This window comes from Trachurus japonicus, chromosome 15 (genome assembly GCF_045865225.1).
Source record: "Trachurus japonicus isolate A0001 chromosome 15, Traja_1.0".
In the NCBI taxonomy this organism is placed as follows: domain Eukaryota; kingdom Metazoa; phylum Chordata; class Actinopteri; order Carangiformes; family Carangidae; genus Trachurus; species Trachurus japonicus.
In genome coordinates this window covers 76,291-100,465 of record NC_140921.1, presented here as the reverse complement: position 1 = coordinate 100,465, position 24,175 = coordinate 76,291, and the positions used below count along the sequence as shown (strand labels likewise).

The following is a 24,175-nucleotide window of genomic DNA, read 5'->3' as shown; positions in this document are numbered from 1 at the left end:
CTTCTTTTCATCAACACATCAATATACCACAAGTACTCTGTCCATCTCTGGTTGTCATGTGACTCACCCGTTCCTGGCCACCGGCTCTCCTCTGTCTCCCTGGGGGGCCTCGCTCGCCCTCGGCTGGAGCTCCCTGGGGGGAAAAGGAACTTCTCCTCCTCCTCCTCCTCCTCCTCCTCTTCCTCCCCCCGGCCCATCCTCCCCCCCCTCCCTCTCCCCCTCCCCCTCCCCCTCCTCCTCCACCTCCACCTGGGGGTCTCGGGCTCGGACTTCACAGCGAGCGCTCACCAGCAAACACAGAACCAGAAGCAGAGCCGCGGCCGCCATGTCTGTCTGCTGCTGCTAGTGCTGAGTGGAGCTCGCACGCCCACCGGCCGCCTTTAAACAGCTGGAGGAGAGAGAGAGGAGGGGGGGGGGAGGGGGGAGGGGGGGAGGGGGGAGGACACACCCCCCCCCATTTCCTCTGCTGGTGACTGTTGAGGTCTCTCTCCCCCTCCTTCTCCCTCTCTCTCCTTCAGTTTCCTCCTGTGGACGAGATAAGAGGACAGGAAGTCTGCTGCCCCCCCCACCCCCCCCCCCCGCCCCCAGCAGGGTGGGTGTGTGTTCCTGTTCTTCTGTCTTTGTGGGGACTGTTGATCTCAGAGTTATTACAGTTAATACTAAAACTGTTTAACTGTTTAACTGTTTAAAAAAGAAAAGATAAGCATCTACAAAGAAACACTGCAAAAACTCAACATCTTTCCAAGAATATTTGTCTTATTTCTTGTCAAAATGTCTCATTTCTAGTCAAAACTAATCTCTTTCCACTTAAAATAAGACTCATCACCTAAAAATGAACTTGTTTTTAGATCATTTTCACTTGTTTCAAACTAATTTTCACTTGAAATAAGTAGAAAAATCTGCCAGTGAAAGCAAGTTTTTTATGCTCATAATAAGGAAGAAGTGAAAGTGAAAATCTGCTTGAAAGAAGTAAAAAGTGTCTAAAACAAGCTGCTTTTTAATGTGATGAGTCTTGTTTTAAGTAGAATGAGATTAGTTTTGACTAGAAATGACGTTTTTGATTAGAAATGAGACAAATATTCTTGGTAAGATGTAGAGTTTTTGCAGTGAAGAAGAAGGAGAAAGAGAAAAAGAAAAAGAAGGGGAAAAAAGAAAAGATAGATAGACGAGTGGTGTCTGCTGCTATTTTGTTTGTTTTCTTGTCATTACTATGTTTCATCATTCTTAATATTTTGAAACAGAGTATAATATTGGTGTTGATAGTAAGCCAGTGTAACTATAACAACAGAGGAGCAGGTATAAGTTTTCTTCATCCTGCTGCTTTTCATTCATGGTGACAATGTGCAGCTACATTATGTAAATATGTGCAACCATGTGAGAATGTAAACCATGAATGGAATAAATCAAAATGAAAATGAAAAATGAAATTAAAACTAGAACTATTTCCCTGTCCCATTTCTCCCCCTCAAATCTTCCACTTGGTTTGGAGTTCCCTCAACTGTAAATTCCCCTCGTTGAGGGAAAGTGGCTGAAAATCTTTCCCTATGGAAATGGGACCCCACCACCACCACAGGATTGCAGGGACAAGCTTGGAGGAGCTCTCTGTTTTGTACAGAGCCAGGGCGACTAGGAAAGCTAAGATGATCCTGTCCGACCCTGTTCACCCGCTGGCCTCCCATTATAGGCTCCTGCCATCTGGCCGCCGGTACATGGTACCCAGGCTCAGAACAAATAGATTTCGGAATACTTTTGTACCAATTACTATTGGTTTTTTAAATCAGCCACTGTGAGCCTGCCCCCCTTCCCCCCCGAGGCACTGGTGCCCGGAGTCTTAATGTTTGTGATTGAAATGCACTTGTTATGTTTTGTATTTGACTTGTTTGTGTTTTGGTGTTGCTCTGCCTGTCGCATAACAAATTGCCCCCTCGGGGGATAATAAAGTTTTCTGAACTGAACCAGAGACGTTCTAATATGAGGAGACAGACCACTCTGCCCGTTTTGAATGGGGAAAGCTGCGACGCCAAAGATGGCGCATGTCCCGCCCCTTTTCACCAGCAGCCAATCACCTGCTTTGCCAGAGCTGAACTAGGCCAATCATGTTGTTGCACCAGCGCATGCGCACAAGTAGATTTACGACAGACCTACCTACCTGGTGGCAACAACAACACGGCTTTAGCACCGTGTGTACTGTATGTGGTCACTGGTCAGGTTGAAAATTTACTCTAAGGTTTTCGGAAAAGCCACCGGCGACCGGGAGCGGCTCCTCATCCTGGAGGAAAGCTGTTACATTTACCCGCGGAGTTTTAGAGGTTTACTGCCGGCTTGTTAATTTGGCAGCCACATTGGTTGGTCTTAATGAAAAGTGAAGCTTCAGGTCTGTGCTGCTGAACGAAAGAGCTACCTCGCTACGTATACAGAATTCACCACATTCACATCAATAAGTGTTTTACAATGAACGATCAGTCCACCTTTTCTTTCATTTAACTTTTGAATGTATAGTTTTGTTCGTTTCATTTTTTAACCTAAACATTCAAACTGGGCCCCTTCCCCTGGGGGCGTTAGCCTCCTGTCCATGATAGCAGCAGCAGCAGCAGCAGTCCACTCCAAAAAAAAAAAAAACAACACACACAGTCCGGTGAAGCACTGGAGCCGTGGACGATAGACACCGTCACCATTAACGAGAGCCTTCGTTTTATTGTACCGAGTACGAGAGGCTTGTTGTGAGCTGAGAAGCGGCTGTTAGCGGCGGATGCTAACCGAAGCTAGCGGCGGATGCTAACGCTACCGCTAGTCGAAGTTAGCATCGAGCTAGCTCAGCACAACGAACGCCCCTCATACTTGTTACCGGTCGAGGCTTTAGTTGTTAGTGATGGTCGGTAATCAGTCCGTGGCTCCAGCGGTTCACTCGGACTGTATTTATTTATTTTTAACTGACTGCTGCTGCTGCTGAGACGACATGCTAGCACTAATACATCCATGCTAGCATTCGATAGCATCCGAGACAGCTAACGTTTGTGGGGATCGTGGGAGGGGGGAGCAGACACAGTGACCACACACAGAACTAGGAGCCCATAGGTGATTATTAAGACGGATTTCATGTAAGTCTAGCGTTTATTTTTTAGCAAAAATCTCCAGACTCAAGCCGATATGTCTCCAGGTAGAGCAGGGCAGACCAGGGGCAGACCGGTGTAGGTGGTGTAGGTGGTGTAGGTGGTGTAGGTGGTGTAGGTATGCTCGGCTCGGGCTGCTGCTAGATCACGGACTCAGCCGTTACAGCCGTACAGTAACGGCTGTGTCGTAAATCCGCGCGCATGCGCAGTTGAGTACTCCCTGTGGAAAAATAGCGATTTAAACGTCATTCTGCGGTAAAGTCTATGTTTTTTTGGTTTTTATTTGTATCTTATTTCACTGGCTAGCACGTCTGTATGTTTTTTCCGTCCTGCTATCACGTTAAAGGGTGGATTTGACCACCCCTCCATTCAATTAGATAGGGGTCTGGTCTTCTTGGGCTTTTCGAAGCGTCGCCAATATGGCCGCCGAGTGGCCTGACTTGCCTAGAAGGACTTTGACTGAACTGAACTGAACCACCACTTTATGCAAATTAGCGTAGTGAACGTAGCGAACGTGCTAAGCTAACATACGTCACATGTTGACAATTCTACCGCACTGCAAAAACTCTACATCTTTCCAAGAATATTTGTCTTATTTCTTGTCAAAATGTCTCATTTCTTGTCAAAACTAAACTCTTTTCACTTAAAATAAGACTCATCACCTAAAAATGAACTTGTTTTGAAAAAATTTACATTTATTTCAAACAAATTTTCACTTGAAATAAGTAGAAAAATCTGCCAGTGAAAGCAGGTTTTTTGTGCTTGTAATAAGGAAGAAAAACTTGATCCACTATCAGATTTTTCTACTTATTTCAAGTGAAAATCAGCTTGAAAGAAGTAAAAAGTGTCTAAAAACAAGCTGCTTTTTTATGTGATAATTAAGTCTTATTTTAGTTATAATGAGATTTGTTTTGACTACAAATTACATTTTGACTAGAAATAAGACAAATATTCTTGGTAAGATTTTGAGTTTTTGCAGTGCGGTGGAGCGTGCTGCTAGTTTCATTCAGGAAAAATGCCGGCGGTTCCAGAACGCACAAAAAATAGGGTGAGGGCTAAAATGTAGAGTTAGGGGAGGTATGGAGATGGAGTTTAAGACTAGCAGTGAAACAATAATCTATTAAACTGAAATAAAACTAAAACTAGAACTAGCTCCAAGCTCCAGGTTTGATGCTAAACGTCAGTAAAGTAAAGTTTCATCATCAACAGCAGCTTAGTTGTAGTTTTCTTGTCGATGTCTAAAGCTGCAGAAGGAAAACGACTTGGAGTTCGACCCACAGGTAGAGATGTAGTAGAGTAAGAGTACAAATACTACTGGTCAACATGTACTCCGTTACAAGTAAAAGTAGCTCAGTCCAAAAATGTAGAGTTAGGGGAGGTATGGAGATGGAGCCTAACGCCAGGAATACACCAGGCACGGCCGCGAAGCGACACGGCTTCACTGTTTGTTGTTGTCCAGCTGCAGTAAATGAGTGACTTTATGCATCTCAACACATTTTCACATCCCTCCTGTTAAAATGGATTGACAGAACCTTTCTCACAGGTAATCTGCTGACTATGTAGGTTTACAAGTGCAGACTATATTAAATGGTATCAATTAACTGTTTAACTACACGATCATGGATCCACGATGTAAAAAAACAAACCCCATAATGTTGCACTGCTACTGGCTTTGCCTCTGGTACATGAGACATTTATTTTAATCACTTTTAAACGTAATATATTGGTTTTATACACAGTTCTCTGTAGTTTTCTACCTGTTGGAGGGCCGCGTAGCCACGCCACCAGGAAATAAAATAGACAGGCTTGGAGTTCGACCCACAGGTAGAGATGGACAGAGTAGTAGTAGAGTAAGAGTACAAATACTACTGGTCAACATTTACTCCGTTACAAGTAAAAGTATCTCAGTCCACATGTTACTGCAGTAAGAGTAAAAAAGTACTTGTTTTTAAATGTACTTAAAGTCAGAGTCAGAGTAAATGTCTTATTCCTCTAATAGTTTGTAAATGAATGTAAGGAGCTTTTAACTCTGAACTCTTTGTCCCAGTCTGCTCTGCTGCATCAGTCTAACAGCTGTCACCTGCCGCTCTCACCTGCTCACCAGCTCCAATCAAGCCAGTAGCAGCTTCACTCCACTCAGTCCAGATTGTCTTACCTCCCATGCCTGACTCTCCAGTCCTCATCCTGAACTACTCTCCAGCTGGATTTCCATCAGCAGTGAGTTTGCGTTTCTTCCCCTCCATCCCACTCGTTGAGCCTGTTCAGAACTTTTGGACTGTGATCTGCACTCCACTCCTTACCTGCCATACTCACCTGGTCTGGTTCTCTGCTGCCACCCTCTGGTCTGCTGTGTTCCTGCTTTAACCTGCTTCAACCTGCTTCAACCTGCTGAATAAAGACTGTTTCAATACCAATACCTGGTTCATTTGTGCTGCAGCTGGGTTCAGTCCGTCCGTACCCGTCACAGCTTTTAGGGGTTAGGGTTTCCTTCTTGTGTCCAATAGGATTTTAGAAAAAGACCTGAAAGTAACCAGTACTTTTCAGCCTTCCTACTAATTAACTCCAGTAAAAGTACTAATATTTGTCTTGGAAATGTATTCAAGTAAGAGTAAGAAGTACCAAAGAAATCTAATACTCAAGTAAAGTACAAATCCTCTGGAAGTAAATTTACTCCATTACTGTCCACCGCTGCCCACAGGTAGATAAGAGTGAATGGGACCTAATGAGGACTGTTGGGAACATTATGGGATGGATGCAAGACCAAGAGAATCTCTGTAGAACCATAAACACCTCACTGCTCTTTGTATCAGTCGCCGTAGCAACCAGCTCCATCACCACCACTAAGCTGTGTGAACTGAAGTCTCCCTCTCTGCCCATATTTGGACTGTCTGGGTTCAGGGGGCGGGGCCTCGTGCTGCCAGGTGTTGTGATGTCATCACAGAGCAGGTGAGACAGCTGCTGACAAACTGACCCGGAGTCAGTTACACCACGGTGAGATCCAATCACATGTTTGCACTGGTGAATCAGAATAGAAACAAGAAAATAAACAGTAGAAGCAGAGAAAACTGTAGCGTCACCTTCACTCCATCCACGAGTCTCCATGACAACGTCTCCATGACAACGTCTCCACAGCTTCTGACGCTGACTCTCATTCCTACATTTCCTCTCTTTGTCCGTTTCTTCTGCTGATTCAGCATTCAGCTCTGGCTTTCAGCATTCAGCATTCACACGCATTCTCCTCATGGAAATGCTCTTTCTAGGAATTCTCACATCTTCCGGCATTTTTTGCAGTCCGACTAGTCCTGTAGGCTATATAGTCCTACTTTCTGCTACTTCAACTATTAAAACATCAAATTGTGCAGCTTCTTCTGGACATTAAATTTTTTTATACACTTTATACCTTTTTTCTAGCCTAGAAATCCAGACGCACCCTAGCGGCAGCAAATATATTTGCTCCGTATTAGTCTAGAAACGAGCCATAGGAACTTTTTGAGTAACTCAGAGAAGCCACGGAGGACTCTGAAACTTCTCCCAGCCCTTAGTCCACATGAGGGGGAGGAGATAATGAGTGAAATTTGAATTTGGGGTGAACTATCCCTTTAAAAAAATCAGGGGTTCGCCTGACAAAAAGTGCATAAAAACATTTTTTAAAAATTATAACCGCTGATTTAATATTCTGAAATGAACAAAGGTGCCTGTTTTCCCTACATGTGTGAGAATTTCTCACTTTTAAGCATGTAAGATATGACTACACTACTGAAATATAAACCCAGAAACACTGTCCCAAATAACCTGAACATGCTGCCCCATATTACCATACCACTATTGGTAGTTTGGGACAGCAAGAAAATGTCCAAACAAAACAATGTTTGTTTGTTTTAGTGCACCATTGCATCACACATCTTAATATAACTTTCATACCTACAGGAAATTAAATTCAAACAAAAGCACATGTGGTGTTCCTTACCTCCTGGTATTTGGGGTCAGCTTCCTGGTTGATGCTGACCACGCCTTACCACGCATCCAAAGGAATGTATCAGCACCTTTTACTTTGCCATCGCCCATTCAAAGCAAGTGGAACCAGTGTTTTGGTTTTTCCTTATCTGTCCCAAATGACCTGAATTCACCCAACAACACCCTACAACACGGACCATCCACGGCTCCTCTCTCCTCGTTTCTAAAGTCTTTTGTATTCGTATTGTTCTTAACACATTTTATTGTGTTGTCAATCAGTTGTATTGATATTGATATTCTCTGTACGAATGACTTTATTAATCCACAGCCAGTCCGCTGGGGGGCGCCATGAAGCTGCAGAGAGGTGAAGCACACACAGACACAGAGAACAATCAAATCCTCAAAGATAAAAAACAAACTGATTTTTTGGTGAATAACCTCATCATCATTAGCTTACTTGTTAAAATATGTTTTTTCTTTTAATTGTTCTTTTATTTATTTAATTCTCCTTTTATTCTCTTTTTTCATCTAAGATCTGTCATATGTTTATTTTTATATGTGATAAGTGATTCACTATCATAATCATTTTTCAGTTTGAATTATCTAAGGAGGTGTGAATTTAATTTATATATATGTAAAAGAACTGTTTATCTTTGAGTATGTCATTGTTCATATAAAGAAAAAATAAAAATAAAGAGAAAAAAAAGAAGGAAGAATCTCGCGACACTTTCAGCCTCCACGTCACCACGTCGTCCTGCGTGCAGCTGCTACGTCACCGCGTCGTCCTGCGTGCAGCTGCTACGTCACCATGTTGTTGTCTGGACAGTAGGAAACAGAAGAACCGTCGCAGTTTTCTTGTTCCTGCGGTGACTGAAGCTCCGTTGGGCCGCGGAGGGAGCGGCTCTACCCGGACACCTAGACCCAGACCCAGGACCAGACCGAACCGGGACCAGGACCAGACCTCAGGCCGGGAAACAGCTGCTGCTCCGCGGGGAAGATGTCTGCGAGCTCCGGGAGCAGAAACACGAACACGGAACCGTGGGGAAGCTTCGACAACCTGGTGCCGGTGAGATACAGATACAGCTGCAGCACAGACAGGCCTATGTTATATATGTTTATGTAGCTATATGTCTATTATGGGCTGGCACGACACACTGTAGCATAGATATGTTTATGGGATGGCAGCTGACAGGATATCTAGTCTATCTGAGATACACGGGTCTGAGCTGACAGGCTACACAAACCTGTTCATGTAAATGAGACATAACAGGCCCTACAGGTCTACACTGCAAAAACTCAGACATCTTAACAAGAATATTTGTCTTATTTCTAGTCAAAACTAATCTAAAAACATTCTACTTAAAGCAGAAGTAAGGTGTTTGTGTTAATATAAGTCTTAAATAGTTGTATCTTCAGACAGCAATCACTTCTATAGAGTGTTTGGTCTTTTTACTTCTTTCAAGCAGATTTTCACTTGAAATAAGTAGAAAAATCTGATAGTGGAGCAAGTTTTTCTTTCTTATTACAAGCACAAAAAACTTGCTTTCACTGGCAGATTTTTCTACTTATTTCAAGTGAAAATTAGTTTGAAACAAGTGAAAATGATCTAAAAACAAGTTCATTTTTAGGTGATGAGTCTTATTTTAAGTGAAAAGAGATTAGTTTTGACTAGAAATGAGACATTTTGACAAGAAATAAGTCAAATATTCTTGGAAAGATGTAGAGTTTTTGCAGTGTGTAGACTGACAGGTTGAGTTTTTACCTCCGATGGAAGAATTGATGATCAACCAGTGTGATATTGATATTGATATTGATGATCTATTGATCCACTGACCCGTGTTCGATTGAAAATGATCTAAAAACAAGTTAATTTTTAGGTGACGAGTATTATTTTAAGTGGAAAGAGTTTAGTTTTAGACATTTTGACAAGAAATAAGACAAATATTCTTGGAAAGATTTAGAGTTTTTGCAGTGTATAGGCTGACAGGCTAACACATGCACTTAAACCCAAAACTATTCACATCCTATCAAATACAAGAGGTTTCTAAATGTTTTCAGGTACAGATGAGTGTTTCAACTCAGATTTGACATTAATAGGACGTGATATTCACCGTCAGTTTGTTCAGTTTCATCATCAAACGTTGAGTTTTTACCTCAGAAATGATCCGATGGAAGAATTGATGATCAACCGGTGTGTAGGGATGTCACGATTACTTGTTTTCACAATTAATCGTGGTATCAAACGCCACAATTAATTAATCGTAAAGATTCCTAAATACCGTCACTTTCACAAAACTTTGATGTTGGAACCGTATTGGCAGATGTGGCGCAAAAATAAAGGTGAATGCTCAGATACTGGTCCATTTAACTAACGTAACATTGAACTGGTGGGAATTTAAATGTTAGCGTGTCATTTTTAATTAAAAAACAAAACAAAAAAACATTAAAATAAACGCAAACATTTGGCATAGATGACAATTCATGACCTGAATATTTAAAACATTTCCCCTGGGGGTTAAGAATTGGTCATATATTAATAGATACTTGAAATATTTTGTGTAAACAGTGAGTAATGTAGTTATATTTTGACTATATTTGATTTTACACATTCATAGTGTTAGTGTGAAATGAATTAATGCAGAATAATCATGATAATCGTAACACTGTGATTATTTATCTGACAATAATCGTACCAAGAAAGAAAATGTCTAATCGTGACATCCCAACTGGTGTGATATTGATATTGATATTGATGATCTATTGATCCACTGACCCGTGTTCGATTCCCCGTGGCGTGGCGGTGCGTTCAGGGCGGCTCGGCCGTCATCGACATGGAGAACATGGACGACACGTCGGGCTCGAGCTTCGAGGACATGGGGGAGATGCACCAGAGGATGAAGGAGGAAGAGGAGGTGACGGAGGAAGCCGCTGCTGCCGAGGACGACGCCCCCGACGACGGGGAGTTCCTGGGCATGAAGGGGATCAAAGGTCAGCTGGGCCGCCAGGTGGCCGACGAGGTGAGTCCACCGGGCCGGGGGTCAAAGGTCAGAGGTCAGGGGTCGGAGGTCAGGGGTCAAAGGTCAGAGGGAAGGAGAACTTTTTTTTATCACTTAGATTTTTATTGAGTTTTCACATACAGGTGAAAAACAACACAACAAACAAGGTACAAGTTAGAGTAACAATAACAACACTAACATCCTGTCTGGAGAAGCCACTGTTCAGTTCCATTTAGTGTTCGTTCAGTTGGTGTCACGTCTCATGGGAATGTTCATTTTCCCCAGTTCCTTTCAGATACGTTCTCTTTGAGTCTCAGCAGTTGGCTCCTATATGTCCATTTTTCCATAACAAGGATTTCCTGGACATTTCCCAGCCACCAACCCAGGAAGAATAGCTGTGGCGTTGCTGCAGCTAATGGGGATCTTAATAAACAAATAAACAAATAAACTGCTCCTGGTTTGGAGCGTTCACATTGAGCCAGTTTCTTGTGACCGGTGCTTTCTTGCTTTGCTGCAAGTAGTAATACTTTAGTCAAGTACAGATCTTCTTTCATTACAACCTTCTCAATATTCCCAAGATGCATCACTAGACAAGTATTTGGGATTTCATATCCCAAAACATACCAAAACATTTTTTACAACAGAGTTAACATTTTGCCAGTACATCCTCATTTTTATACAATTCCAGAAGATGTGTGCATGGTCCGCCTCAGTGCTCCCACAGAATCTCCAGCAGTCTTGTTGTACAGCGAGTTGCCTAGATTTTATTTTTGGTGTTATAAAATAGCGAGTCAGGTTTTTCCAGCCGAACTCCCTCCATAGTAAAGAACTTGTTGATATGATACCACTCCTCCTCTGGTATTTGGATTTTTAGTTCTAGTAGAGCTGCACATTCACCACGCTATGAGATAATAACACAACGTTACCACACAGAGTTGTTTTAGAGGGAAATACAGAGACTGTTGATGAAAAACTGTCCCTGAAGGCAACACGCATCAGTGGTTTTACATGAATTTCCCTCTAAAACAACTCTGTGTGGTAACGTTGTGTTATTATCTCATAGCGTGGTGAATGTGCAGCTCACAACTTGTCCACCAGAGCGTTGTGGAGTTGTTGGATTGTGTATTTGATGAGTTTGATGAGGGAAACCAAGACCAAACCAAGGCAATGGGCCAATTTGACAAAATGTTGAACTATCCCTTTAAACTTTAAAGAGCCTTGGATTTGTGTTTACTTTTTATTTGTATTTATATATATATATTCATTCTGTATCTAAAAGCCTTGTGGAAAAACACTGCAACACACGTTCCTATTGAGTCTGTTTGACCAAAAACCAACCTCCGATGATCAATAGTGATTATTGGTACCGATCGGTCTGGTGCAGGTGTGGCAGGCGGGGAAGCGGCAGGCCTCCAAGGCCTTCAACCTCTACGCCAACATCGACATCCTGAGGCCGTACTTCGACGTGGAGCCGGTGCAGGTGCGCAGCAGGTGAGGCTCCGCCCACTTTCTCTACTTCCTGTTTCACTGCTGGGTCTGACTGTGACCTGCTCTCTGTCTCACAGGCTCATTGAGTCCATGATCCCGGTCCGCATGATCAACTTCCCCCAGGTAAGCACACAGAGGAAAAAGGAACATTTACATTTGTTTTTTTTCATTGAATGACTTTTCGATTATTTGAAAATAATTTCCAGAAAACATAAAATACTGTAAGAGGCCGAGGTGTTGTTGAGAAATAAATATTCGACTATTTTTTTAATCAACAAAATAACTTTAATGACCACACACACACACACACACACACAGAGAAAGAACAGAAAACAGGAACTGCTGTTGTAAACCGGTTCCCTGGGCCCCGTTTCAGAAAGCGAGATGAGGGAAACTCTGAGTATGTTGAGCCTGAGATGAGGGAAACTCTGAGTATGTTGAGCCTGAGATGAGGGAAACTCTGAGTTTTCCGTTTCAGAGAGCAGGATCAGTGTAATGCTGAGTCAGATGCTACGGCAACATGTGCTGTGGATCAAACCTGCTCCCTGGCAGGTTTGATCCATCTTAACCTGAGGTTGATGCCGCTGAGCGTGGAGCAGGAAGCAGAGACATCATGTAATTTAATGAATGACGACGTGGACGTGAAACTTATTTAAAGGCCGTTAAAGAGCGGATCGTTACAGCCTGTTGGAGGGTTTATTACCTCTGTGACAGATGGAGCTGTTTCATCACACATCGTGGATAGGCTGTCATTCATTATCATCAGAGCAGATTTTATTTAATTTTTTGTCATTAGATTTTTCACAGACGGCAGCTTTTTAAAAGTTTTATTTATTTATTTTTTTTACATCGGAGACAGTGAACGCAGCAGCGAGACAGCGGCTCGTCGGACTCGGGCTGTACAGCAGAGACAAGACCGTACAGTCCGAGTAGAGATTGTTGAAGATACAGTAAACCTCCGTCGGCCCCTCGGTGTAGCAACTATTCAGCAATTACATGAAACGATCGCCAAATATTACAAGAATGAAGTAAACCAAATGTTTTAGGCTACTGTTTGATTTGAAGTAGATACAGCTGAACAACAATAGAGCTATCAAATTAAAATGGACATTTTTAAGAGGTCTCAGATTACACAACCACATAGGCCACTCTTTTATATATAATCATGAGAAAATGCACTGCCGAGCAAAGTCCATGGACAAGCCTTGGACTCGAACCCAGGCTGACTGCGTGAAAGGCACATACATGCGCTACCGAGTGAGCTCTGTAACCACACGGCATGTTCTCCGTCAATGTGTTTTTGTCCCATTGTCAGAGTTCCTTAGAGAACACACTGAACTCTTTTTTCCACGTCAGCTCGCGCGCTTTCGGCTGAATCTGATGTTTTTTAATGTGTTCATAATTAGGGATGGGCATTTCGACTAATTTTCTAACCGAGTAACCTAACCTGGTGTTACCCGGGTAACCGATTACTGTAATAAAAAATAAAATGACGTCATGTCTGATGGACAGAGCGCAGCCGGTGCATAAATGCGCTCTGTCCGTCAGACAGTCACATCACTGACACACAGCGTCGTCACACACAATGTCAGGTGGATAATAAGAGTAGAGACTGGAGTTTAAGATGCACACACGAGGCAGATGTGCATCTTTATGCCGGGGAATAAATGCGCTGCATGCACTCTGAGAGCTGAGTGCAGCGCATTTATGCCGCGGCTGCTACGGAGGAGAAAACTTTTTTTTTCTTTTCTTTTTTAAATCATTAGCGGTGCTTATTTATTAGTCCACACTACACATGTTGGTGCCTTCGGTCCTCTCTGCCTCGCATCGTTTCAGGAAATAACAGGGAAGGTTTCAGAGTGTTTGTAAAGTGAAAGTATATTTTCTACCAGACTTGAGACCTGTCGTCTCCCTCCCGACGGCGTACGTCGCCGAGGGAGGGAGGGAGAATTATTGTAAAAGGTTTGAAAGTCCGAGGCTCGATCCAAAAACGCTTTTACACAGCAGAAAATCACGTTGCTTGATCCGAAACTGTTTAACACTACAAAAAGCCGAACCAGGGCATGATAATGTAGTCTGATCCGACACTAGATTGCGCTCTGACGTGCCGTTTTTTTTAATCCTCGGGTACCCGAGTAATAAATTCATAACCGAGTAGCAGATTGCTACTCGAGTACTCGAGTACCCGGGTAACCGTGCACATCCCTATTCATAATCCACATGCGCGTCATTAAACTCTCCAGTTGGGTCGGAGTGAAATTCGCGGCTCTGTTTTTTTTCTTTCTGTCGTTGTGAATCGTGTCATCTGTGCTCCACTGATGATGCTTCTTGTGCTCACGGTGAACGCGCCTCCCTCAGGCTCAACATACTCAGGGTTGATTGAACTAATTCTGATCAGCTGTTCTGAAACTGAACACTCAGAGTTTTCCAGCTCAGGCTCAGTCAACCCTGAGCCCGGGATTTGACTCAGAGTTTGTTGAGCCTGCTTCCTGAGACGGGGCCGGTATCAGTACCGTACACACACAGACACACACACCCCCCCCCCAGCTGAAACGGGGCCGGTATCAGTACCGTACGCACACAGACACACACACACAGACACACACACACACATACACACACACACACACAGACACACACACCCCCCCCCCCCCCAGCTGAAACGGGGCCGGTATCAGTACCGTACGCACACAGACACACACACACAGACACACACACACCCCCCCCCCCCAGCTGAAACGGGGCCGGTATCAGTACCGTACGCACACACACCCCCCCCCCCCCCAGCTGACAGTGTGTTGACAGACACCCCCCCCCCCCAGCTGACAGTGTGTTGCTCTGCAGAAGATCGCCGGCGAGCTGTACGGACCTCTGATGCTCGTCTTCACGCTGGTCGCCATCCTGCTGCACGGGATGAAGACGTCAGGGACCGTCATCGTAAGAGCACACACACACACACACACACACACACACACACACACACACACACACACACACACACAACACACACAGACACACACACACACACACACAAACAAAACGATTTCTAATATTGGTCCTAATACTGATTATTGATTATGTATCTTGGTCAGGTGATCAATACTTTACAGCAGTGGTTCTCAGAGTGGTGACGTGTCCCTGAGAGGGTTCAAGAGAGTCCACGACTCTCTCTGGAAATCTTAACACTTTCTTCTAGAATCTTTAAACTTTTTTTTTGAGAAATTATTCCTATTTTTATTTTATTTTTTAAATTTTACCACTTTTTTCTAGAATCTTTTTGTAAACTCTTTTTTTTTGAGAAATTCTACCCTTTTTTTATTTTTCCCTGTTAAAGGGTTTTCCATGGAGTTTTTCCTCAGTGGATGTGAGGGTCTAAGGACAGAGGATGTTGTTATGATGGGATGTAAAGCCCTTTGAGACAAACTGGTGGTAAAAACGGGCTATACAGATTAAATTGCCTTGTCTTTCCTAGTTTAACTTTTTTTTCCTTAAAATTTTAACCACTTTCTTCCAGAAATGTTTTAACGTTTTAGGAGAAATTGTACCACTTTTTTTCCCCCCAGACATTTCTCTATAATATTCTAAAAATTCACGCCATTGTCTCTAATTTGAACGTACGTTGACTAAAAAAAGTAACGTTATTCAGTCTCAGAACAAATATTTACATATTTCTGGTGTTTTCTTTATAATGTTGTCCAGTGGGTCTGTGGTCTAGTTTGTGTCAGTTTAGGTCCTTGATGTAAAATAGTTAGAGAACCACTGGTTTCCACGACGGGTCACAGTGAATCAATAACCAGAGATGCACCGATCCAGTTTTTTCCGGTCCAATCCGATACCGATACCTGGGCCGAGCGTATCGGATGTATAGGATGTATACGTATGAATGAATGAAGCGTTCACCTCGCCATGTGAGTGAAGGCAGCAGGCTTGACAGAAACATTTAGCTTTATTAAAAAAAAGGTAACAAATGAACACAGATATAAATGTACTTAATATTATTTAACAAATAACAAAGTGTACATTAGCAGCAAAGAAATGAATCACACTAGATCACTGTAACTGTGTTGCTGTGTGTGATATTAATAACAAGGAAATGACTGGATCGGCCTCATTCATCTGATATCTGATCCAGCTAATTAGTCGATATCATCGGATATCGGCTCCACAGCTCTATCACACACACACACACACACACACACACAGACACACACACACACACAGAGACACAGAGACACACACACACACACAGAGTCAGTTATCAATAACTGACTCTGTGTGTGTGTGTGTGTGTCTCTGTGTCTCTCTGTGTGTCTGTGTGTGTGTGTGTGTCTCTGTGTCTCTGTGTGTGTGTGTGTGTCTGTGTGTGTGTGTGTGTGTGTGTGTGTGTGTGTCTCTCTGTGTGTGTCTCTCTCTGTGTGTGTGTGTGTCTGTGTGTGTCTCTGTGTGTCTCTCTCTGTGTGTGTCTGTGTGTGTCTGTGTGTGTCTCTGTGTGTCTCTCTCTGTGTGTGTCTGTGTGTCTCTGTGTGTGTGTCTCTCTGTGTGTGTCTCTCTGTGTGTGTCTCTCTGTGTGTGTGTGTCTGTGTGTCTCTCTGTGTGTGTCTCTGTGTGTGTGTCTCTCTGTGTGTGTCTCTCTGTGTGTGTGTGTCTGTGTGTCTCTCTGTGTGTGTCTCTGTGTGTGTGTGTCTCTCTGTGTATCTCTCTGTGTGTGTGTCTGTGTGTGTCTGTGTGTGTCTCTCTGTGTGTCTCTCTGTGTGTGTCTCTCTCTCTCTCTCTCTCTGTGTGTGTCTCTCTGTGTGTCTCTGTCTCTCTCTGTGTGTCTCTGTGTGTGTGTCTCTCTGTGTGTGTCTCTCTGTGTCTCTCTGTGTGTGTGTCTCTGTGTGTGTGTGTGTGTCTCTCTGTGTGTGTGTCTCTCTGTGTGTGTGTGTGTGTGTCTCTCTGTGTGTCTCTCTGTGTGTGTCTCTCTGTGTGTGTCTCTCTGTGTGTGTCTCTCTGTGTGTATCTCTCTCTCTGCAGAGGGAGGGCACCCTGATGGGAACGGCCATAGGAACGTGTTTCGGCTACTGGCTCGGCGTCTCGTCCTTCATCTACTTCCTGGCGTATCTGGTCAACGCCCAGATCACCATGCTGCAGATGCTGTCGCTGCTGGTACACACACACACACACACACACACACACACACACACACACACACACACACACACACAGCACTTACCTACAATCACATTTATAACAAGGTAAAATTTCATAAAAAGAAAATAAAAAAAATCAGCAAAAAGCAGGTGACAGAGTTTTCAGGCTTTTAGAAGAAGAAAAAACCTGTTTAGCTGTTTTTTAAAACGTTCTTTACTTGTTGTTTGAGTTGTAATTAATGGAAACTTCTTCCAGTTAGAAATCAATGTCTCTAAGCAGCACGACAGGTTGTTTCATGGCTTTAGTTCTTGGTCTAGGAATCATAACATGACCCTCCTCACCTGTCTGGTTTCATGACCATGTCTGTTTTGAACAAATGTTATTCCTGAGTGAAGGCAAGTCGGTTGTTTTAAAACACACAAATATTTCTAAATAAAGTTAGAAACTTCATCTTCATCAGCCAGGCTAGGTCCACATGCATTTAGTCTAGATGCTTTTCCTCACTGAGCAGCGAAGGACAAGACGTGCAGCTCTGTTCTGCACCAACTGCAGCTGATAAAGTTCTTTACTAGCTGCACTCGACCAGACAGGTGAACAATAATCCAGATGAGAAAGAACCAGAGCTTGAATCAGCTGCACGTCGCTGCTGGGAGCATCTTCTTATCAGAGATATATCTCCTCCCATTTTACCTACAACTGTATCTATGTTTCTATATGTTTCTGCCGTGATAATTAATGTTCACTCTGTCAACACTTTCTAACTTTCTGTCCCACTTCCTGTTTGCCGTCGCCAGGGTTACGGTCTGTTCGGCCACTGCGCCGTCCTCCTCATCAGCTACAACATCCACTTCCACTTCCTGTTCTACGTGCTGTGGCTGGTGGTGGGGGGCCTGTCCACGCTGCGCATGGTGAGCAGGGGGACTGCACCTTTTCTTTTCTAGTCCATCACCTGATATGAACGAATGAAGATGATCACATGACTGTATGAAGGAGCTTTGTACCTGATGATAGTGTCATGTTATTGTTGCCGTAGCATGCTTGTGCACATTTATATTTTATTATTTATTTTTTTATTGATGTTTATGACAGACAAATACAAACAAATACTTGTTACCTGGATAAGATACACATCTTGCAGCATTTATCAGTATCTATCTGCCCAGTCTTTTTTTTTTTTCTCTTACAAACAGCAACAAAAATAGCAAAATAAATAAATAAATGCAGTCCAGCAATAATGTACAGAACAGGCCAGACCTACAACACAACACATAGATCCACAAAACAAAACAAATCACCCTAGGAAGTCTACATATTATACCAATCCTGTACCTGCCTCTAATAAAATATGGAGAGATGGCGACATTCTCACATATCCAGCAGTTGAGCTAAAGGAATGGGCCCCACACCTGGTTAAATAAATCTTCCCTCCCAGCCACTCTATAGGCGACCCGCTCGTAGCCATCGAGCTTAAAACCTGTGTCCACTCCTTAAAAGTGGACTGAGTGGGAGATTTCCAGTGGCGTGAAGTTATCCTGCACCCTGTTGTCATAGCTGGACGACACCAAAGGTTTTGGTGTTTCGACATCTGAATGTTATCTGGAAGTAACAAACATAACATAATGCAGGGTTTTTGATCAAGTGTGTGCCCAGCACCTTATTCAAGAACACAGTTATTGCATTAATTCCACATGTCTTTAGTTTTGTCACACTCATATAACATATGCACCAGAGTTCCGACCCTTCCATTACATCTCCAACACAAATCACTGTTTCTGAGTTTCAGTCTTGCCAGTTTTGAAGGGGTCTCTTGTGCACATTTATATTTTTTTCCTTTTCTTGTTGAGTGTTTTATTATGAAATGTTTTTTGGAATATTATAGTGCACTCTACATGTGTCACCTGGTTGATCATGTGACCTAGAGTATACTAGAGGCTCACTGCTTTCACCTGTGTTAGTCTGAGGAAGGGTCTTTGAGCCCGAACCGTTGCTCCCTTTGGGTGATAATTAATTATTTATTGCTCTGGAGCTTTTTGCTGGTGTGCGGATTTTTCCTTTTTCATCATTGACCTTTTTTTGTCCAGCACCCAGCGTCAGGTTTTTAGGATGTGCGTGCTTTTATATGCTTTCGAGGACTACATCTCCCATCAGCCCCTGCTCCCCCCCCCCCCCCCCCCCACTACATCTCCCATCTCCCATCAGCCCCTGCCCCCCCCCCGGCGTAGACTGAGACTGACTTCCTGTGTCTGCCCCCCCCCCCCCCCCACCAGGTGGCGGCGCTGTTGTCCCGTACGGTGGGTCAGACGCCGCGGCTGCTGCTCTGTGGGACGCTGTCGCTGCTGCACATGCTCTTCCTGCTCTACCTGCACTTCGCCTACCACAAGATCGTCGAGGGTGAGTCACATCACAACCGCACACCTGTTACCTGACCAGTGATGGAACTGACTGAATCTCCTTGTTGTTTACAACTCCTTCCTGGTAGAAAACCAGCTGTAATGTGAATGAGAACAGTAGTAGGCCAACGAGAGTTTAGCTATATATCATATTTTTCACGCCCTATCACCGTTTAGACAAATCTGAAATGATTGAAGAAACATTACTATTTCTGTGTGTGTGTTTTGTGTTGCTATGTGTTGTATTTATTCAGTTTGGGGGAATCACAGTGTCTAGAAAGCATCAGTGGCTCAGCTGACAGGGACAGCTAATGGTAGCTAAGCTAACGGCAGCTAAGCTAACAGCGGTAGCTAAGCTAACAGCAGTAGCTAAGCTAACGGTAGCTAAGCTAACGGTAGCTAAGCTAACAGCAGCAGCTAAGATAACGGCGGTAGCAAAGCTAACATCAGTAACAACACTAACCATGCGTTCACACCGGGCGCGGGTAAAATATTCGCCTCGCTCTACTTGCAGCATTCATGTGAATATTTCGCTTGAGTTCAATATTTTGAACTTGTGCGAACTGGTGAATTTCACGCGTTCGCGCCGCTGGCACAAATTTGCATCCATTTGTGTCTTTACCTTGACTTTGTATGTAATCTTATTGCGCAAAAAATTCGCCTCGCGCCTGGTGTGAACGCAATGTAACGGCGGTAGCTAAGCTAACGGTAGCTAAGCTAACGGCAGCAGCTAAGCTAACGGCGGTAGCTAAGCTAATGGCGGTAGCTAAGCTACCGGTAGCTATAAGCTAGCAGCAGGACGTCAGCTGTTAAAACCCTCCCGTTGTGGGACACCACATGAAACTACTCCAGTTAGCTCAGTCATGTTGGAACTCAGATATCCGCTGGAGAAAATATTTTTTCATGGAGCGTTTATTGAGTCACTGAGTTATTAAAGTTAAACAGGTAGCTAACCGTTAGCCCGGCTAATCCATGATAACCATGACTAATTACAAACATGTGCACACATAAATAGTAATGTTTGTCCAATCATTGGTTTTATAAACTTTACAAACATCAGATTAGTCTAAACGGTGATATAGTGACATGAAAAAGTAGATAAATATAGAGAAACTCTCGTCCGTCACTATTGTTCTCATGCTGGTTTTCTACCAGGAAGTAGTTGGAAACAACAAGGAGATTCGTCCTATAGTTACTTTCCTTGTAATTAATTACTTTTATCCTGCTGTAACTCAGTTACTTTTGGGGAGAGTAACTAGGAACTATAACTAATTACTAAGTAAGGTGTCCGACCCGCCTCATGACCTTCTGACTTCCTGTTTCAGGGCTGCTGGACACGCTGGAAGGAGCCAACATGGCGCCGATGCAGCGAGTGGCCCGAGACGTCCCCGAGCTGTCGCTGACGCTGAACGCCACCGTCAACCTGGGGGCGTCGCTCATGCTGCACTGACCCCGCCCCCTCTCGGAAGCCCCGCCCCCTCACTGAGGCGCCACTGACCCCGCCCCCTCGCTGAAGCCCCGCCCCCTCACCGAGGCGCCACTGACCCCGCCCCCTCGCTGAAGCCCCGCCCCCTCACTGAGGCTCCACTGACCCCGCCCCCTATCTGAAGCCCCACCCCCTCTCTGAAACCCCGCCCCCTCTCTGAAGCCCCACCCCCTCTCTGAAGCCCCGCCCCTTCTCTGAAGCCCCGCCCCCTCTCTGAAGCCCCGCCCCCTCACCGAGGCGCCACTGACCCCGCCCCTATCTGAAGCCCCGCCCCTTCTCTGAAGCCCCGCCCCCTCACTGAAGCCCCGCCCCCTCACTGAAGCCCCGCCCCCTCAGAGACACGGTTTCATCAGTGAGAACAGAAGCATCAGAGCGACGAGGTCGCAGCGTTTTCATCTCTTGTTGTTTTTATAGTTTATTGTTGTTGATTTATTTTCACTCTTCTCCTCTGAAATAAAAGATGAACGTTCATCAAACTGAGACGATGGTTTTATTCCTTCATTAATTCACTTTAGGATTCATACATTTTGTTCTTTTTAATAGGTTGTGTAAATTTACCTGCAGAATAAAACTTTTATTTTGAAAGGAACAAACATGAAACTGTTGAGAAACAATCTGCGAATGAGGAAAAGTCGGTTGGAGCAGGTGGAGGAAGCTCTGGTGAACGTGTTTATGAAGGAACAGGTTGGAGTGAATCTTTCCTACTTGTAATAATTTGTTCTTATCCCGATTAGTTAGGCCGCCGCCGCCGCCGCTGCTCTAGTGGCGGCGGCGGCTAAGCACCGGGGTCTGTGAGCGGGTTCATGAAGCCTGGTTGTCCCGAGTCCCGACATGATTCACTCACAACACTGCGGCTGTAACGTTATGTCGTGTGTGTTGTAGCTACTTTTCACGGTTAAATTATCACCGCGACACACACACAGAGCGGCGAGTCAGTTAATACGTAGTAGCCCCCTGCTACGAACATACAGCGGCTAACCAGCTGCTACTTCCCCGTAAGCAGAAGCGATTGCACCGGGGAAACATGTTGCTAGGCAACCATGTCAACCACACATTCTATGATTATTTCATTATCACGAGAAAACGGTCTTTGTTATCTCGAGATAACGAAATAAATTAATTTGTTATCACGAGAAAACAGACTTTGTTATCTCGAGATAACGAAATAATAAGTCGTTATCACGAGAAAACGATAATAAAAAAAATGTATACGGACTTGGCCCTTTAGGGCTTCCGTACTTCAGAAAACATACAATACAAAATAAATGATCAGAGGTTTCAGTATCTTCACAAAATTCACAATTGTTTGTTTCAAAACCAAATCTCTGTGGAAGAAGTTCACCAGATGGATACACACCTTTTAAAATGTTTAAATGGATTTCTGTTGCTTTTGGATTTATAGGAAATGTCAAGTATTTAGTGCGTAAAGAGTAAATGATATCTTTGGGGAAGACTTTCAGCGATGCACCTGGCAGCCCGCGCTCAGGGCAGCAGTGTTTCCCTGCAGGAAGTTGCGCAGCGGAAGTGACACGTCATAGACCACACAGAGCGCGGGAAGCGGCAGCAGCAGCAGCGCGAGGACACCGAGGAAGATGAAGGTTTATTTCTGCGGCAGCATCCGCGGCGGGAGAGATGACGTAGCGCTGTACCGGAGGCTCGTGCAGCGGCTGCAGAGCTACGGCACCGTGCTGACGGAGCACGTGAGCAGCGCCGAGCTCAGCGAGAAAGGTCAGAGGTCACCGCCGTCTGTGACGTCACTCACCTGTATCTCTATGACAACAACACATCCAGATGTTTTATTACATCATCAACCTGCTGGTTCTACTTGTATAAATACCACATAGGACACAAATCCAGATTCACTGATCACAGTACATCGTTTTTAAACTCAAACAAAACTTCACAACTATCCAAGACTCATCAAACAACAAAACTACTAAAACCACTGAGTTATGTATTTTATATAATATTCTATTGGATTAATAGCAGTGTTTTGTATACTACTTTGAATACTGCGACCCCCTGGCATTGTATTGTTCTTTGTTTTGTATGTTTTACTAAATGTAATACCTGAATTGTCAATAAAATTTGCCTTAAAAAAAACAAACAAAAAAACAAACACATCCAGATGTTAAAGGGATAGTTCAGCCGGAAGGAGGTCGGTCGATGACGTCGTGGCCGTCCTTCCTGTGCGTAAAAGTCACGTTGATAAAGTTTCACGTTAAAGTGAAACAAGATTCACAACAACAGAAAAATAAACGCAAAGTTGTTGAAAATAAGAATCAGAGAAACAACAACAATGATCAATAATAACAATATAACAAGATGTAAACACAGATGAATTCAGTTCAGTAGCTATGGCAACAAGCCATGTTAACATTTAGACAGACTGGATGTGTTGCAGATCTCTGTCATTCAGTTTTACCTCGTCAAAAAGAACATTCCCGATATCCACAGTTCTTCATCTCACATTCATGTGTCTGGGGTTTGTCATTACAGATATCTACAGTTCAGTTGCAGATATCCACTATGTGAATTACAGATATCTGGAACTGAATTACCACTAGTACTAATTCAGTTACAGATATCTACACAGGGTTCTTACGGATCCTTAAAAAGTCTTAAAAGGCATTGAATTCATTAATCTAAAAACAAGGCCTTAATTGGCATTAAAATGTCTTAAATCAATTTTTCAAAGGTCTTAAAAATGTTAACACATGGTGAGTGGGATTTTATGGTTGTAATTAGTCTCAAATCTCAAGATAATTGGTAACATTCAGACATAGAGGAGTTAGTGGCGGCCGTCAACGCTAAATTTCTCACCGCCACCAGCTCCCGAGTCAGTGTTTTTTTTTTTTCCGGACTTTTTATGCATTTATTTTGAAAGGACAGCTGGAAAGAGACATTTATTTTGAAAGGACAGCTGGAAAGAGACATTTATTTTGAAAGGATAGCTGGAAAGAGACATTTATTTTGAAAGGAGCTGGAAAGAGACATTTATTTTGAAAGGACAGCTGGAAAGAGACATTTATTTTGAAAGGACAGCTGGAAAGAGACATTTATTTTGAAAGGAGCTGGAAAGAGACATTTATTTTGAAAGGACAGCTGGAAAGAGACATTTATTTTGAAAGGACAGCTGGAAAGAGACATTTATTTTGAAAGGACAGCTGGAAAGAGACATTTATTTTGAAAGGAGCTGGAAAGAGACATTTATTTTGAAAGGACAGCTGGAAAGAGACATTTATTTTGAAAGGACAGCTGGAAAGAGACATTTATTTTGAAAGGACAGCTGGAAAGAGACACAATCCAATGTTCATGTAGCAGTCACTTTACCTTGGATCACATAGGAGGGGTTTTATTTTTTACTTTTTTCTGTTTATTATGAAGTCGGTCTTAAATTTCATTTCAAGTGGCTTTAAAAAGTCTTAAATTTAACTTGGCTTAAGCTGTAGGAACCCTGCTACAACTTGATTCTGACTAGTCATAATTCCAGTTCTAGATATCTTTAATTCACCTCAATTACAGATATCTACATGTCCCTGTTCAGATATCTGTAATTAAGTTTTGACTAGGAGAAATGACGTTGTAGATATCTGTAACTGAATTAGTACTAGTGGTAAT

General features: G+C 43.4%; 3 protein-coding genes across 5 annotated transcripts in view; 2 read left to right on the top strand and 1 right to left on the bottom strand.

Moving 5' to 3' along the window:
- The window catches only part of LOC146972890 (multimerin-2-like), a 47,317-nt gene extending 46,990 nt beyond the window's left edge, over positions 1 to 327 (bottom strand). Inside the window, exon 1 of the mRNA XM_085799099.1 lies at positions 68 to 327. Coding sequence (XP_085655225.1) covers positions 68 to 327 — 260 coding nt within the window. The remainder of the gene's footprint in view (positions 1 to 67) is intronic.
- yipf3 (Yip1 domain family, member 3) overlaps positions 1 to 20,563 on the top strand; it is a 302,848-nt gene extending 282,285 nt beyond the window's left edge. For 2 of the 3 annotated variants that reach the window (XM_085799140.1, XM_085799141.1), the window contains exons 2-10: positions 8,043 to 8,130; positions 9,875 to 10,081; positions 11,445 to 11,551; positions 11,626 to 11,671; positions 14,393 to 14,485; positions 16,562 to 16,693; positions 17,473 to 17,586; positions 18,946 to 19,069; positions 20,394 to 20,563. In XM_085799140.1, the coding sequence (XP_085655266.1) occupies positions 8,062 to 8,130; positions 9,875 to 10,081; positions 11,445 to 11,551; positions 11,626 to 11,671; positions 14,393 to 14,485; positions 16,562 to 16,693; positions 17,473 to 17,586; positions 18,946 to 19,069; positions 20,394 to 20,518 (1,017 nt within the window). In that variant the 5' untranslated portion in view covers positions 8,043 to 8,061 and the 3' untranslated portion in view covers positions 20,519 to 20,563. Of the gene's footprint in view, positions 1 to 7,861; positions 8,131 to 9,874; positions 10,082 to 11,444; positions 11,552 to 11,625; positions 11,672 to 14,392; positions 14,486 to 16,561; positions 16,694 to 17,472; positions 17,587 to 18,945; positions 19,070 to 20,393 lie in introns of those variants that run through there. The other variant, XM_085799139.1, reaches the window with a different exon arrangement.
- A 1,514-nt stretch (positions 20,564 to 22,077) lies between these two features.
- Positions 22,078 to 24,175, top strand: part of dnph1 (2'-deoxynucleoside 5'-phosphate N-hydrolase 1) — a 15,191-nt gene continuing 13,093 nt past the window's right edge. The window contains exon 1 of the mRNA XM_085800996.1: positions 22,078 to 22,282. Within this exon, the coding sequence (XP_085657122.1) occupies positions 22,147 to 22,282 (136 nt within the window). The 5' untranslated portion in view covers positions 22,078 to 22,146. The remainder of the gene's footprint in view (positions 22,283 to 24,175) is intronic.